The sequence below is a fragment of the Daphnia carinata genome, chromosome 1 (genome assembly GCF_022539665.2).
Source record: "Daphnia carinata strain CSIRO-1 chromosome 1, CSIRO_AGI_Dcar_HiC_V3, whole genome shotgun sequence".
NCBI lineage: Eukaryota > Metazoa > Arthropoda > Branchiopoda > Diplostraca > Daphniidae > Daphnia > Daphnia carinata.
The window spans coordinates 10,774,538-10,790,316 of record NC_081331.1 but is presented as its reverse complement, the minus strand read 5'-3'; the positions used below and the strand labels follow the sequence as shown (position 1 = coordinate 10,790,316).

Genomic DNA, 15,779 nt, shown 5'->3' with positions numbered 1-15,779 from the left:
AACTTACGTCAGATTCAGTAGTGAAGCAGTTTAATTTAGTCCATGACGTAAAAAAAGGGTCCGTTCATGCACGGGCAAAGACCGTGCGTTAAGTCGTAAGATATCATGATGTGCTACCAAGAACTATTATGAATGTCAAGAATTTCTGTACAATAGCGTGTTATCTAGAATTCGTGGATTGAAGCTATGACCAGGCGTGCCACATCATGTTAAGCCCGCTTTTACACAGCATGTTAGTTTATGCAGTGCCACCGCATTGTGAAAATAAAAGAGGCTCTAATTCTTAAACAGGCAACACACAAATTGTATTGCCACATATCGTAGATGGTGCAGACTTGATAATGTGAAGATAGCACGACTGCTGGACTTGGCCAGCTACGTAACAAGGTAGACGACAGTTTAAAATATCGATCGTAAACGTGCTCAGCTCTGCGAAAACGGAGCTGAACGCATCTATTATGGAAAAGGATGATTGTGTACTAGTCTGCATGCCAAGCCTTTTCTTCTACCTGTACTCTGCGGGTATTTTACAGGGCTCGTAAGAAGGTGTTGCTACGTAGTTTTCCACCTGGACTGTCAATGGTGATTGTCTACCGTTGGACTTGCTAAAACGGTATGAAACAAACTGTCAGTAAAATCTATACTTTAGCTGAATAATAGAGATGACAGAATTCAATCAGAATAAACTGTAATAATTGCGAAATATTTTCCCGCAAAATGAATTCAAAATGATTGTGTCCTTGGCGTTTTCAAGCGCCTTTGGTAAAATGGCGCGTTCTTGAGGGGTGGCAGTAAATTTGCATGTCATTGCCCCCGATTCGTACCTTATTACAAGTTGTTCTCTTTTTTTCTAGACTAAAACAAAAGCAACGATTGTCACCCTTCCCTCCGTTACAGGCATCCTTGAAAAAGTAATATGTAAATTCATGATTGTTTTTTTTTCGACTAAAAGAAAGGGAAAGGTAAGCATTTTTTCAGAGTTTTTTGGACAATGCGGTGGATGTTTCGATAATTTAGCTGCGGGGTACATAGAGCAGGAAGGGTACGCTAGCAGTTTTCGGGTGAAAAACAATCCTGTCGATTCACCTTGAAGATTTTGAATCTTAAAATGCGCACCACTCCCCTTAGCCGAAACACGTGACGCTATGGGATTGTTTTCTTTTCAACTTTGGTTTGCTTTGTGCAATTTGATGATTCATTCTAATTCCCCATCATGTGTCTTATGATATGTCTCATAAAATTTAATAAAATTTTAAAACATTTGCTTGATTATCAGGATCGGTTAAACGGTCACAGTCTAAACGTCACACTTCTGTTTCTTTCACAGTGCTTTAGCATCAAAATTATCTCATTTTTGTTGGCAAATATTTACAGCCGAATTTACGGAACAACAGCCACGAAAACAAGTTTGTGGATCGTAATCGATGACATGAATGCATCAAGTGTTGGACAGTTTGTTTATTTCCTCTACACAGGCGAGCCGATTACTCCAATGCTAGACAATAAAGAGCTGTTCAAGTTAGCTGAATGTTATCGAATAGTACATCTCACAATGGTGTGTGAGATTTCGGTTAAGAAAATCGATACCGGTGGAGATAGCCAATTTTGTGCCGAGCCTTTATTCTGAAAACGTTGCCTCGTTTCCTTTCGAAATTAGGTTAAAATTATGAATAACCACTGTGCATGATTTTGTATGCAATATGTTTAATTTCTATTTCAGTTGATTACACGAAAACAATTACTTTTGCGTTGTCTGTGTGAGTAACTTTGCTGAAGTTGTAGAGATATCATAGATTTACGTTGGCTGTTATATTAAATGACAAGGTTCAATAATATCCAGTTTTTGCGAAAACTAACACACGGCAAGTTTCGTTCTGTTTAAGTTGTAGCGTCGCAAATATTTAATATTAGCAGAATCACAGGTATACCACGTGCACCAAGATTCCAGACGGCCAATACCAGTTTAGGTCACAAGTAACGAACGACAAAAGCTGAACACTGTTCATCAGGCTATTAGTTACTTTAATCTATTTACATGATACGAATGAGGTTAAATCGCGCATTCTGCGCACTAAGCATTTAAGCGATCATTTGACAACAAATTATTGAATAGATGACATCGCAAGCGTCGTCATACAGGGGGACGCATTAAATCAACTATTTAGGGCATTGGTATAGGTCTGAGCCCAGTATTGTAGTTGTTGCCTATACAAATGGCCTTTAAGCTTCTGTTTCTGTATACCAAACATGTCATGACCATCAAAACGGGGAACTAGCTGGACAAACTGATTCTTGGGAGTTCCTCTGCTGCTCCTGTAATACGTTCTCTTGATGTGTTGAACATCGTCCACGATATTACGCTGTCATTTTTTCTGCGTGTGCCAGAAGATTGCCTATTCCACTCGCGCGACAAAGACAGCGGGAAAAAAAAAAGAGGAGACAGCTTTATAGTGATGGCCTATTGAGAAGCGACGAGCGCCATCAGCGGGGCCAGAGATCGCCAGACAGGTGACCATTTTCCCACGCGGCCATCGCAAACGGCAGGGAGAAAAGAGTGGCGACCTCCCTCCGCCGTCAACCGGATCGCCCAAAGTGAAAAGGCGAAAAAGAGACAAAAAATGTACGCATTACATATATACGAGGCCTGCTCTACTTTTTTTTATTTCTTACAAGCCCAGTCGCCCAAATGAAAGTTGTACGATGATGTTTCTAGCTGGCCAAAAATGTATAGAGGACAACTCGACCGCGATAAGCGTCGAGTAGTGTCACACCGAGGATTACACACTGGGAACACGGCGCAAGTCGTGTAAAAAAATACACGTCATCCCGTTTGTACTATATAAGCCTCTTGATGGGTTGAACGGCACACAATGGATGCTGATATATGTAGGGTGCGGTCGCGAGATCAAACAGCGTATACATGTATAATGGGGCTGAACGATTTGCTAGGCGGAAGGTATGCAGTTAAGGGAAATAAAGAGGTGTGTGTAGTATAGGAGATGAGGAATGTGTGGCAAGGCTCTAAGACGTAGACGAAAGGATCAAATGATGGTTCAGTATCTTCTAGACATGTATATGCTTTTGTAGATAATGGTTTGTCTTTTAATCGAGAACTCGATTTCATCCCATCTTCGGTCCTTCAGAATTGGATGGCTGACGCCGTGAAAAATGCAGCAATGATATTGGTTAAACACATGTCTAATACTTTAATAGGTTGATAAAACACGGCACGAGTTGACGTTGGGCCAGTGTGTAAAGCCTTAATACTCAAAGTTTCTACGCCGCTCTAAATGTTATACATCAGGCATTTAGTAAAAGTTGGCAGCCAATGGGAACGGATGAGCAAATGTAGCAACAACATCGTCAATATTCATGTGTGTATATAATAGGCATGCTGATAGACACACCCCAAATAACGTGAATACGTACTACCAGATGTTTCTCGGGATCTTGTTCATGTTCTACTAATCCTTGTTGCACAACCTAAATAGATCGTCATTGAGAAAAATCAGATCCTGTATGGAATCAAACCCTTCCAACAAAACATCCTGAATTGCTTTAAACTTGATTTAGTTTCGTTGTCATCACAGCATTAACATTTAGTGTAGGACGGGCAAATGACTGTCCGAAACGTGCAATACTTTTGAAAACTGTGTAAACTGTGGCATGGCCGCGTGAATGCAAAAAAAAACTCGACTTAATGTTGTGCAGAGCTCGACTTGCGTCGGGATTGGTCGATTTCTTGGCTGTCACCGTTTCTCGGGAGTCGGAGGCTGGAAGGGCGGGAGTTCGGCGGGAGCGGTGGACGTTCCTATCGAGCCAATCCGCGCTCCCGGCTCAGCTTCTCACCTCTTCTTCCCTTCTGTGTGTGCAATGATAGTATATACCATACACTGGGGTTGGCATCTCGCTCCCATTGTCCTTCTTGCAATTCCGGCCATCCCCTTTTAGCTCCTCCCAAAAGCTATCGCTGCGTCCAGCGACAGCAAGCTACGTAACTTACTGCCCCTAATCTCACACAAAAGGCCATCAGTGATATGCTCTTTTTCTTTTATTTCCCTCTCTCTCTCTCTCTGTTTCTGCTTTGGGTATTATCAGTTGAACATGTGTAAATAAGATTTTTTTAAACTAATTGTTTAAACTGTCAGACTAAACCATTTATATCGACATAAGGCACTACGTCTATATGACCGCTTTGAATAGCCGTTCGGTTCTGCCCGTTACTCCACGCGTCTGATGTTTCGTATAAACCAACGTCATTCGCTCTTTTCGCTCCTGGATAGGTTAAACATCTGCAACAGTTCCCATCACTACATCGGCATGGCCAGCAGAAAATAGCCCACTCTTTTATTCCCCATTCTCAATTCTTTGGGTAGTTTCTCCCTTTTTTTGTTGCGTGTGTGCCATAGACGACGATTCTTTTAGCTGGCCAGCATCAATTACCTTGCAGCAAGTCATCAAGTATATGACACGGGTCCACTTACATCGCACACCATGTTCTTGATGAGATCATGACTGGCGAAAAGGTTTGACGTGTCTATACAACGAACAAGACATTTGAAGATTGTGAGGTAAAATAACACAATTAAACAAAATGTGATTTCATGGCGTCGTAGGCATGTTAACATTGAAATATCATTATCACCTTTTGAGCTCTTCTTCGCTCTGCAGGACTTGCTCAGTTCGTTATAATAGGCCAACGAACTAGACTAATGCAAATGAATTGTTCATAGAAGCGCAGAAATTCGATAATTTACTTTGCCACACGGATGTGTGTATCGCCTTTTTTGTGGGGGAAGGGGAAGTAATTCCAAAACGGAGATCTGCAAAACCCCCTCATCATTTTCATTGTTGTGCCTCTTATACGCAGATCGAAAGGCCATGGACCGCGGGCGCTTGACGAGCCAGCGGCTTTCAGCAAACCCCCCAAAAGGCTTACACCATCCACATGTGTGTAAGGCGATTGGCCTCCTACCCCCTACCCTACCCTTTCCATGTATATACACATGTCAGCATCAGCTGAAATTGAAAACTCTTCCGCTCGGCTGGATGATGATTACGTCTCTTACCTCTCTCCCCTACTCGTTCGACTAATAGGCTATTTGGCCCCGGGAAATCAAGCGGCCATTATACATCAAAAGATGTGACAAGGTTATTAAATATGAATACAAAAACCGCAAGTCAAAACTGATAGACGAGTCCGAATGCATCCGTCGGTTGTCAAAATGTAGGCAAAATGCGTTTAGAAAGGCGAGTCGGCGTTTCTAGGTACGTGAGTATTTTCCAAATGCATATACAAGTCATCAACGGGAGTGATGTGTAAATGATGGTCTCAACCGTTTTCCGTCTGACGACCTGACAAATCATTTTGGCTAACATCAGCCAGCAAAGGATGATACGTGTACGACATGGAAGAGGACGGGGATTAGCCAGATGACTGATCCCACGTATATAACAGCCAGCAAGTAGAGAACCGCAGTTGCTTTCATATTCAAAAACTCGTTACCGCCACAGCTAAAAACTCCACTATACACGCGCTAAATAACTTTTGCTTCATTTTCTATTAGACGGCACGTGCGCATTCCAAGAATCGTTTGTGACTAGCCATTTTTTTCGTTCTCGTTTGTTTCCCGTGACCTAACGGGTTCGTGTTACAAAGGACGTGCGTTCATCGACACTCCCACCGCATACTCATTCAAGAGGGAACGATTCCTGAGTAACACACAATAGTGTCAAAGCACGCGATCATTTGTACAAAGGCCGTGTAACACCTCATTTTGTTGTTGCCGAACCCACAAATTCAATCTTCTTCCAGCGGCTGCAACAAACACCTGAACAAAATGAAAGCAACAGCTATAGAGGGAAGTAACGTAAGAAGAGGTAAAAGAAAAATAAGGATATACCATTTACAAGGGTCCGTGCCATCGTATGACGAAGGGGAAAGTTCCTTTCCTTTTTTTTATGGAAGGATCCAGCTGTTGGCTTTGACGCTTGTTCACATCGCCCTTCCAGCCAATGTAACTATACAGGGCTATACTATTAGTACTAGCTGCGTGCAAAATGCTGTTGGAGGTGATGATCCATCCGACTGCTCTATGATGGGCTCGGATCACATGCTGTGGTCTTTGCGTCAGCTGGAGATTCTTTTCATTTTTTCCCGTCTCTATAGAACCTATCATTTTGGACCGTCTTTCGGCTCGACGTATACACGACCAAATTTAGACGATACAAAAGCATGTCGTTTTTCCCCGCTTGAACTTTCCTTCTTTTGGTGTCAGTGCTTCTCTTTTATCCTCGTGCTTCTTTGTTGCCATCAGTACACAGTGGATCTACGTTGATCGATTTGTTTCACGTTAGATTATTTTGATATGAACAAAAATCAAAATACATTCGTCGATCCTGAGAACGGGGGGGCTACGACCTGTTGATGGGAACTCTTCAACTCGTGTTTCAAACACTTTTGTCAGTTCACAGATCCTTGAAAAATGTTTTTTTTTTCAAATTCACGATATGCTTCGAGTTTGAAATCATAACGTCGATTAAACAACGTGTACTCGAACTCACTTGAGGAATACGACGTCGAACAAAAGATACAATACGTTTTTCAATGTGTTTATACATAGAGGGAAAGAGAGAGAGAGAGGGGGGTGAAGTTGAGTATATAAAACTTATTCAAGTAGTGCTGCGGGTGGCCGGGAAAAAGGCCATCAGCTTTGCAGAAGGCGAGCGTCGGTGGGATTGGCCACGAGGGTTTTTTAAAACGAGGGGGAATCATCAAGCTGCTTTTGTCACAGATCGTCAACTTGTGGCTCTCTCATCACTTCGGGGCTAATGGACTCGAAACAATTACAAGTTTTCTAATTTGCTTTCTTCATTTTGCTATTTGCCAGAAACTCGTCCAACTTTGCACTGCCAACTCTGACGTTATACCGTTAAATAGCATCAATTATACGTTTGCATAGCCTACACATGAAAGCTACAAGCACACTGAAAGTTTTATTTTTTTCCAAAAATGCAAAATTGAATAAAAAGCTGTTGTTGCTTGGAGCAACAGAACGCTTCCGGTTAAATCACTGGATGGCTGTTTTCCCGAATGGGTCCGATTTGAATATCACTTCAGGCAAGCATCGTAATGCCCTATTGACTCAAACATATCTTTTAAGTGATTATCAATGAGGCAGCCGAATATTTATCCAGAAAAAATCGGAGCATCGGTTTTATCCATAAGTTTCTTTACATCCATCGGATGCCGGAAAGAAAAACACTCTTTTGATTTCTTTTCTTTCCTTTTCATTCTCTAATCGAATGTAAATAACTGCTGGTTATATTCTTCTTTTTCTTTGCACATAAGAGCATATGTATGCACAAGCATATCGACACAAGCCCGGTGGTGTCAAAGTGTTTGGCTACGTGCCGACAAGTCGATCCATCGGCTATGCATTTTCTATCCATCTACCGTACATATTTGTAACGCGTGCAATATAAGACCTCTGGTTGGCCTGTGCGCTATGGATGCAACGGTAGGCCCTACTTTACGCTATTTGGTTTCCAACATTTGAAGGATTCTCTCTGTGACGATTTTCTTAAAAAGGGATTCACCCTGTACCACCGGCAGCTCTTGCATCTCTTTTTAAAGAGGTGGGGTTGTTCAAATGTAAAGAGGGTGGTGGCCACCGCAAATCCTTTTCTCAACTGACGTGTGCGTATAAGTGTTATGCGATGCCACGTGCCATCACTTAACTACTTACTACGGCCTTTGTACTCTTGTTGACTCAATCCCGTCCTTCAATAGAATCTTTGCAACACCGCAACCATTAAATAAAGACACCCGTTTGCTTTCAAACAATAACAACTCTGTGATTTTTTAATTTAAAAATATCTGAACTATTTCAATCGGATTTTGCTAAGCGTTTGATTCAAACTCAAACTATTTTTATTTTTCGCCGTACGTTGGGGGTGTAATGGAATTTGTGGCCCATGGCGTCCACTACATCCATCAAATGGCTAGCAGCGAAACGGAGTGAACACGGACACAACAGCTTGTGAAGAAAATAGAAAGCAACAACTAACTTTTAAGCGATCTAAAGGGGATCAAATACTTTTTCTCTTGTACGCTACATCCATTGGATAGTGGTAGAAGAAAAGCTGCTGGGGGAGTCATTTTTTACATACACACTCAGACGTATATACACACATGCGAGATAGATACACGTAGGCTATATAATATCGAGTTGTCTATGTGATGCAGCTAAAGCGACTAAGATGTGCTGTTGGCTGGCTCCTTTAGCTGCTTTTCGCTCCCGGCCGACGCACCTGGGATCGTTCCCACAGCCGACGACCAACAAGAGCAAATGTCTGTGTGCCACCAGGATTCACCGGGAATGGGAGGGTCGCAACATGATACACTATATTACACACAGACACACTTTCAACTTTTCCCGCCTCTCTCCCCACCCACCGTAGACCTTTTCTCCACCCATTTAACTGACAAAATGGCCACAGCAGCAGAGCAGCATCACTTTGCAGCTCTTCTCTTTTCTCTCTGCTGTATATCGCCCCCCCCCCCCCCCTTCGAGGGGGATCCTGATGCGAGTTGCGGAGGAAACAAGAGCTATCCTTCGCGCCGACACGGTGTGGATGACGCGGTTCCTGATGTGTGTGTGTGTCCCCCTATTGGCTCTGGTGATGCTGACTCTCTTGATATTCGACGCCACAACGACAAAGAGCTGGCACTCTTCGGTCAACCACCCAACCGATCTGACCTTTTACCCTACATCACTTGCTCGCTTTTCATATAGTCAAAGTCATCAACACCCCTCAGTTGTTGTTCTTTTACACGGTTGAAACATGGAAGACTTGGTCATGATGAAGTCCGTCGGGGTCGGTAGCGCTGGATCCACAATGATTAACAGCGTTAGATCATTACCGGACAAACCGCGTCGAACAGGTAAATATGTTAATTCATGCGATGGGTGTTGATTAGAATTGAGAATTTTATTTCCAGTTAAAAAGAATATTGTATACATCAATTTTCAAATGGTATTGCTCTAACTCAGGTGATAGATTACTGGATATTCCGTGTAAAGTTTGCGGCGATCGAAGTTCGGGCAAACATTACGGTATCTTCAGCTGCGATGGTAAGTTTCTTTATAATCAATGTTTTGTCTTCTATTTTTGATTAAATTATTAGACCTATTTAATCTGCATGATTTTTACGGAATTTTGAACAATAATTTCTTTAAATGCTATACCTTGAATAAGGTAGAAGGTTATTTGAAATTATGTTGTGTTAATAATTTGGTTATTGGATGATCGAAAAAAGGTTGTTCGGGATTTTTTAAGCGGAGTATTCATCGCGCAAGCGTCTATACGTGCAAGGCCCAGGGCGATTTGAAAAACTGCTGCCCAGTGGACAAGACGCACCGCAATCAATGCCGCGCTTGCCGTCTCCACAAATGCTTCGCCGCCAACATGAACAAAGATGGTAACGTGGGTTTATTTGTTGATTAATATCTTCTAGTTAAATGTATCGATGATTCAATTCCAATGCCGAACGCGTATCACGAGTTTGTCATTTAAATTCCCCGCCTTGCGTTCAATTTCTCTCGCGTGAATGCGCGTGAGCTCGCAACCGTATAGCATAGACCATCTAGCGGTGAACGACCCAACAAATTATGTAACAGTTGGCCATATGTATCACAAAAGCCTAAAAAGGCAGCCAACTGAAAATCACAGCTTTACTCGTCATTTGAATTTTAGCTCTGAAAAACAAGAGAGAAGCATAAAACACGGAGAAAAGGTAATAGCAGTAATACACGCACGTTTACTTGGAAAACATGATGGAAGTAGATCGACCACAAACCGACAAACTGATTTATAAATATGCGCCAAAAAAAAAAAGTGTGTCACAAAATTCATCGAGGATTTTGCTTTAGGGAATCGTTCCATGAACCACATCCGTTAAAGCAATAAAATAAACAAGGACTGATTCATTTGTATGCTAATGCTAACGTTTGCCCCACATTATTACATTAACGATTTTATTTGTAATGTAGCAGTTCAACACGAACGGGGACCTCGCAAGCCGCGTTTGAAAGATTCGCTCATGGCCGCCGAACGTTCGAACGTTCACCACCCCTTTGGCGGGGTGGTGCCCATATCAGCATCCAGTTGCTTGCCCATGTCCAGCAACAACAACAACATTCAACAACAGCATCAAATAACAGCTTCTTCTTCATCATCGATGGTGACCAGCACGACCAGCAGCAACCCAATCAAACTGTTGTCTGCCCATCGCAATAATCCTAACGTGGACATCATGTCGTCTCCTACACCCGGTTGCTGTTCACCTTCTTCTTCCTCTTGTACACCTCCTCCTCCTCCTCCTCCGCCTCCAGCTATGAATCTATCATCATCTTCAAGCACGACGTCGTCCATCATTTCAACTTCGTTCGCCCCGACTTCATCGTATTCATTACATCACCATCACTTACCTTTGCTCCAGTTGCATCCGCCTCCTCCGCCATCTTCGACGCTTAAAGGAAATCCTTCCACCGACGTTGGAATCTTATCCAGCAGTTGCCACGTTCCACCTTCTTCTTTGCCCAGTTCGTTCCTCCTCAACGCGGCTGTCCAGCATTTACCGGCTCTTCATCTGTGGCCGACGCTTCATTTGCCGGACGTTGCCAAGAATCACATTAACGCTGTAAACATTGAATTTCTATTCACTATTTAAAAATTCAATTCGATTCTAATTATAAGAAATTTCTCAAATCAGGATGCGATGCTGGGATCGAGTCATTTCGCACGGACTCCCCCTTTATTCGATTCGGCTAATTTAATGCTCCATCCGGCCATGATGGCATTAGGAAATTCGTTTCCTTTCGGCAACAGCGCAACGTCACCGGGCTCTTACGAGCTGCTCCAAGTGAGTGTGTTACTTAACAAACAAACAACATCACGTTTCACTTAATTTAATTATTTTTTATGACAACAGGAGACGTCGGCCAGATTGCTGTTCATGGCGGTGCGTTGGGTCCGCTGGCTGACGCCATTTCAGACTCTGTCGCGAGCCGATCAGCAGCTTTTGCTGCAGGAATCGTGGAAGGAATTGTTCCTATTGTACTTGGCTCAATGGTCGTCTCCGTGGGATTTGGGAGCGCTTTTGACGCAGCGGCTGATGAGTCGTCAACAACAGCACGGTGGAATGCGGATGATGCAAGCCGACGATCTCCTACTGGCGACGGAAATCAAAACCATTCACGTACATAGATCTATTTCTATTTGGGTTTTGCGACTCTTTTTTTTTTTTTTTGAAACCGCCAACAACAACTTTCTCATGGAATATTGATCCAATTTTCGTATTTGTGTGCTATCACAAAATATAGGAATTGATGACCAGATACAGACAACTTTCCCCCGACGGAAGCGAATGCGGTTGCCTCAAAGCTATCGCCGTATTCAGACCAGGTAATATAATTGCGGTGATGTTGATCGATTGCTCGTTATTTATTTACAGTTTGAAAAAGCTCTCTAAGAATACATAATCACCGTTGGGTTTTTTTTTTTTTTCTAAAAGAAACGGCAGGATTGTCTGAGGTCCGACCAGTCGAACTGATGCAAGATCAAGCCCAGTGCATCTTGGCCGACTACGTCCGTCATCGGTACATTTCACAAGCTTTGGTTTTAACTACTTCTTGTTATTTATGATTTCTAACTGGAATTTTTTTTTTTTTCAGGTATCCAAAACAGTTGACACGATTTGGACGGTTGTTACTTCTGCTACCTTGTCTACGTCTAGTCCGTTCGTCCACTGTCGAGTTGCTCTTCTTCAAGGATACACTGGGAGAAGTGGCCATTAACCGCGTACTCGATGACATCTACTCGGGTGACCAGCACGGCCTCAACAACAACAACAGTGGAAAATAACATATATGTTTCCAAACTAAACACCATAACGCAATATGACATCATCTAGTCTATAGTTATAACGTAAACATCATCATTACAAACGGTATCACTTGCGTTATTTATACTTTTAAATTGTTGTATGTGGGTGTGCCCCCTCCTCTCGCGTGTAAGCAAATACCGGTGTCTCTGTTGTGTTAATTTTTTTTTTTATTTTTAGATTTAATTCTTTACGTGCTACATACACCATCGTCGTTCTTCTCTAAAACGACCTTCTTTTTTAAACCGTTCGATATGGCCGCCTTCCAGGCCTACAGAATTGTGGCCTCTGTGAAGATCGATCGAAAAGAAAACGCCTATAGTTAGTTACGATGGCCAAAGTAAGGGCCTCTTTCTTTCGAACGTAATGGTAATAATTCTTCCCTACCATAAAATGCTGGATCCTCATATATACTTCTGTTGTATGAGCGTCGTGCAATACTGGTGCTGTTTAAAAAGAAAAAAAGAGAAACGAAGGAAAAGAATTGACGTATAGTGATGGAGCTTTTGTTGTGTATAAGTCGGTTGACTCTTTATGGCCCATGGCCTGGCTCCGGACCTATAGTCTCTAATTGACCGCAAAGACATGGTCAGCATTACCACGCTTGCTTTAGAGATAGAAAGAAGAAAAAAGAAGGGCGAACAGGTCAATCTTGATCTATACGTAGCCGATCGGTCAGCCAATTACACGGTAATAACCTCCGCTCCGTGGCTTCTTGTTATAACATTCAGAAGCCATAACATGAAATTCTTTTAACATTAACAGCCACTGCGTTGTAATTCGTTCCATTTCATTGAATTTGTTAGATGCACTGTCTAAAGAGTGAAATTGTAGAGGTGCTGTAGATCCCATTTCGAAATTGCAAACGAGGCTAAAGAAAACGAGCCCGTTCACATCGATGATTGGCTCTATGGTTAACGTCGTGGTAATTACCTTCACCGATCTAGAGCCGCGTACAGATAGAGAGAAAGTTATTACCGCAACGATTACACACAGCTAAGATATTGGTAACGATGATGACAGATAAAACCGTGTGTAACATGTCCTCTTCGAAAATCAACGGGTGACGATGAGGAGGGACATCACGTAGTCTTATCGACTTTCTATACGCTTGCAACATAACGACCCAATAAGAACAAAATGTCTTCGCTTTTTTCTTTTGGTTCTGATGATCCACTGTTGATTTTTCTTGGCTTATTGAGTTTGAACAGCCACCCCAAAAAAGCAACGAAATAGAAAATGAATTGCAGCACGGATTAACAATAAACAACATTCTTACAGACTTGTGTTGGATGTTTAGAGTCAGTAGAACAACGTAATGAGAAAAAAAAAAAAAAGAACGGCTAATGAGAATAAGAGAGCCATGCATAGTAGACCGAAGCTGCGTTAGGTATTCTTGATTGCTAAAGCTAGAAAAACGAAGCCAGCCAGGAGAAAATGAAGGTGAAGCCGGGCGTGACGACGATTGACGATGACTCGACCATCAACTGGAAAAAGAAAAACCGCACAAACCGCCCTCCTCTTGTGTTATATATTAGAGTGATTCCAATCTAGGACGCGCTTGAAATATATATACACGCATCGCTATACTTTTAATCAACATTATCCATCCTCGGTTTCCTAGAAAACGAAGAGACAAAAAAAAAAAAGAAGGTCGCGGTACTAAAACAAGAAATCAATGAAACGAACGTTGCTTTTTTTTTCTTGTGAAAGATGAACGAAAGAAACAGCGAAATGGTAAATAACACGCCTGAAGCGTCAAGCAAAAAGAAGCAGAAAGAAAACAAAAACAACAGATGCTCGCACTTTGAATTCGTATAATAGCGGCGCGGCAGCACTTAACATGCTCAACTCGCTATGCTTGATGTGCATGATGGACCATTCCGAATAACACACCCACACACACGTACAAGCATCCGTCTATTCTCTTGTCTCTCTCTTTTTAGACTCAATCTTTTAGTCATCATCCGGTACCAATTTTGCTTTTCTTTTCTACTGGCAATATCATTCGATGCAATTTTGATCCCCATCCCCCCTATTTTATTATTGAGAAGATTAAGATCTTGTACATATCGCAAAAGGTATTTGTTCATAAACAAGCACAGATGGGAGCGGAGAAATCGAGAAAGAGCGCGGGCATTTCGAATAATCATTTAAACTTCAAATCCAAAAAAAAGCAAAAATTCTTTTTGTTTATTACGTATTGCAGCTGTTCTATCAGCAGATCATTTGATCTACATCTCTACATATAGAAAACAATTCAAATTTTTTAATACGAACGATGGGCACCAAGAAGAAAATTTTCTTCTCCCTCTTCGCTACCCGGATCTGGGAAAGGGGCGGGTAATGGCACAAGCTGGTGATGATTCGACCCACATACGGAAGAGTTATACCCCATAACTTTATTTTTATTTTTTTAAAAGACTCGTGTGGCTCTCGAGAAAATCCTTCAAGTGTACCGCCGAGAGTACTATCCCAGTGCCTTTGGGGGTGTACAGTACCATACAATCAAATGATATGTATATGTTTTTCGGTCAGCTAAACACATCAACTGCAGGAGCCATTCTTCTCTTTGTGTGCCATCCTCATAATAGAGGACAGCTTCATCACATGCTGATGTTGATGGAAGCCCTTTCTGTAAGGAGTTCCAGGCGCGTAACATGCCAACAGCACCAAGCCACCATCAAGATTTCAGGTTACTTCTCTCTACTCAATTCACAAAAAATCTATGCCTACATACTTAACCCACCTCTTGTGCTCACAATACATATGCGGGATCTTTCTTTTGTAATCTATAATAACGAATATCGACGAACAACCTGCAGCGGGAAAACCGCACGGTGGCATGCGGTGCGGCTCTTCCGTCTTTAATTTTCGTTTTTTTTTTAAATTTTACTTTGGCTGTGGTGATTTCTCCGTGACGTGGCGGTGGGTACATTCGCAATAAACAGCAACGCGTACACGCGTGTGCGATGTAAATCAATTCGAAAGTGACGACGAGAGGGAAGGCGCACGTGAAGAAAACGGCGAGAGCTGTTGGTAACTTTTTCTTGACCAGAAGAGAAAATCCGGAAGAGCGGATCTGTAACGCTTCATCAAACTTTATCGACTAGTTGTTTACTAGACCGGCCAGTGCATACAGCAAGAAACAAAAGAAAAACTGTAGACGTGCATATACGTAACCTGTAACAGTGCATCAACTTTGTTGTTGTTGTTGCTTATGGAATCTACAGCCGCTGGGATGTCGCCTACAATGCGGATTGCTGGAAGGCCTTATTATGTGACGTAACTCAGATTGATGGCGATAGATGATAAGCGAATAACAAGAAAAACTTCCTTGATTTCCCTGACATGCTTTTCCTCACAATCTTCCGCTGATGGAGAAGAGATGCGATGACTGTCAAAGCTTCCTCTATTTTGAGCGTTTCATCTGGCGGATGACTCCGGACTTTCCCACGCTTCCATGGGATTGACTTGAAGTAAGAGTCTTAGCTGTCAGGGAAAAGTCCATCTAAGAATATATATCCCCCGAATCAAAACTCGTGTATTTAAATGTATTAATGATAAAACAATAACAACAACTTGATCTCGCACAGGACGCAGTGCTTTATAGCCGATACTTTCAAATCATTTTTTTAAGTTTTATTTTTTAATTTTTAACGACATTTTTTTTCTAGCTGAACGAAACGATAGTTCGAACGACAGTTGCTAATACCACACACAGATTCCGTGAAAGAGTATAAAGAAGAAAAAAAAACTAGTTTTTTCGTTTCTCTATCCTAGCAGTCCGACGACTTATTTTCTCATCCGAAAAAAAGTTGTGTGTGTTTGT

General features: G+C 42.1%; 1 protein-coding gene across 2 annotated transcripts; it reads left to right on the top strand.

Annotated features, from left to right (window-relative positions):
- Positions 1-8,654: 8,654 nt before the first annotated feature.
- Positions 8,655-12,085, top strand: LOC130696682 (protein dissatisfaction-like). Of its 2 annotated transcripts, none has more exons than XM_057519787.2 (9): positions 8,655-8,947; positions 9,057-9,137; positions 9,323-9,484; positions 10,059-10,705; positions 10,778-10,927; positions 10,997-11,263; positions 11,388-11,469; positions 11,579-11,663; positions 11,739-12,085. In XM_057519787.2, the coding sequence occupies exons 1-9, from the start codon at positions 8,848-8,850 to the stop codon at positions 11,926-11,928; spliced, it is 1,764 nt and encodes a 587-aa protein (XP_057375770.1). In that variant the 5' UTR covers positions 8,655-8,847; the 3' UTR covers positions 11,929-12,085. The 2 variants fall into 2 exon arrangements, with proteins under 2 accessions (XP_057375770.1, XP_057375768.1); XM_057519785.2 differs by having other exon boundaries at positions 8,656-8,947; positions 10,056-10,705.
- Positions 12,086-15,779: the final 3,694 nt, after the last annotated feature.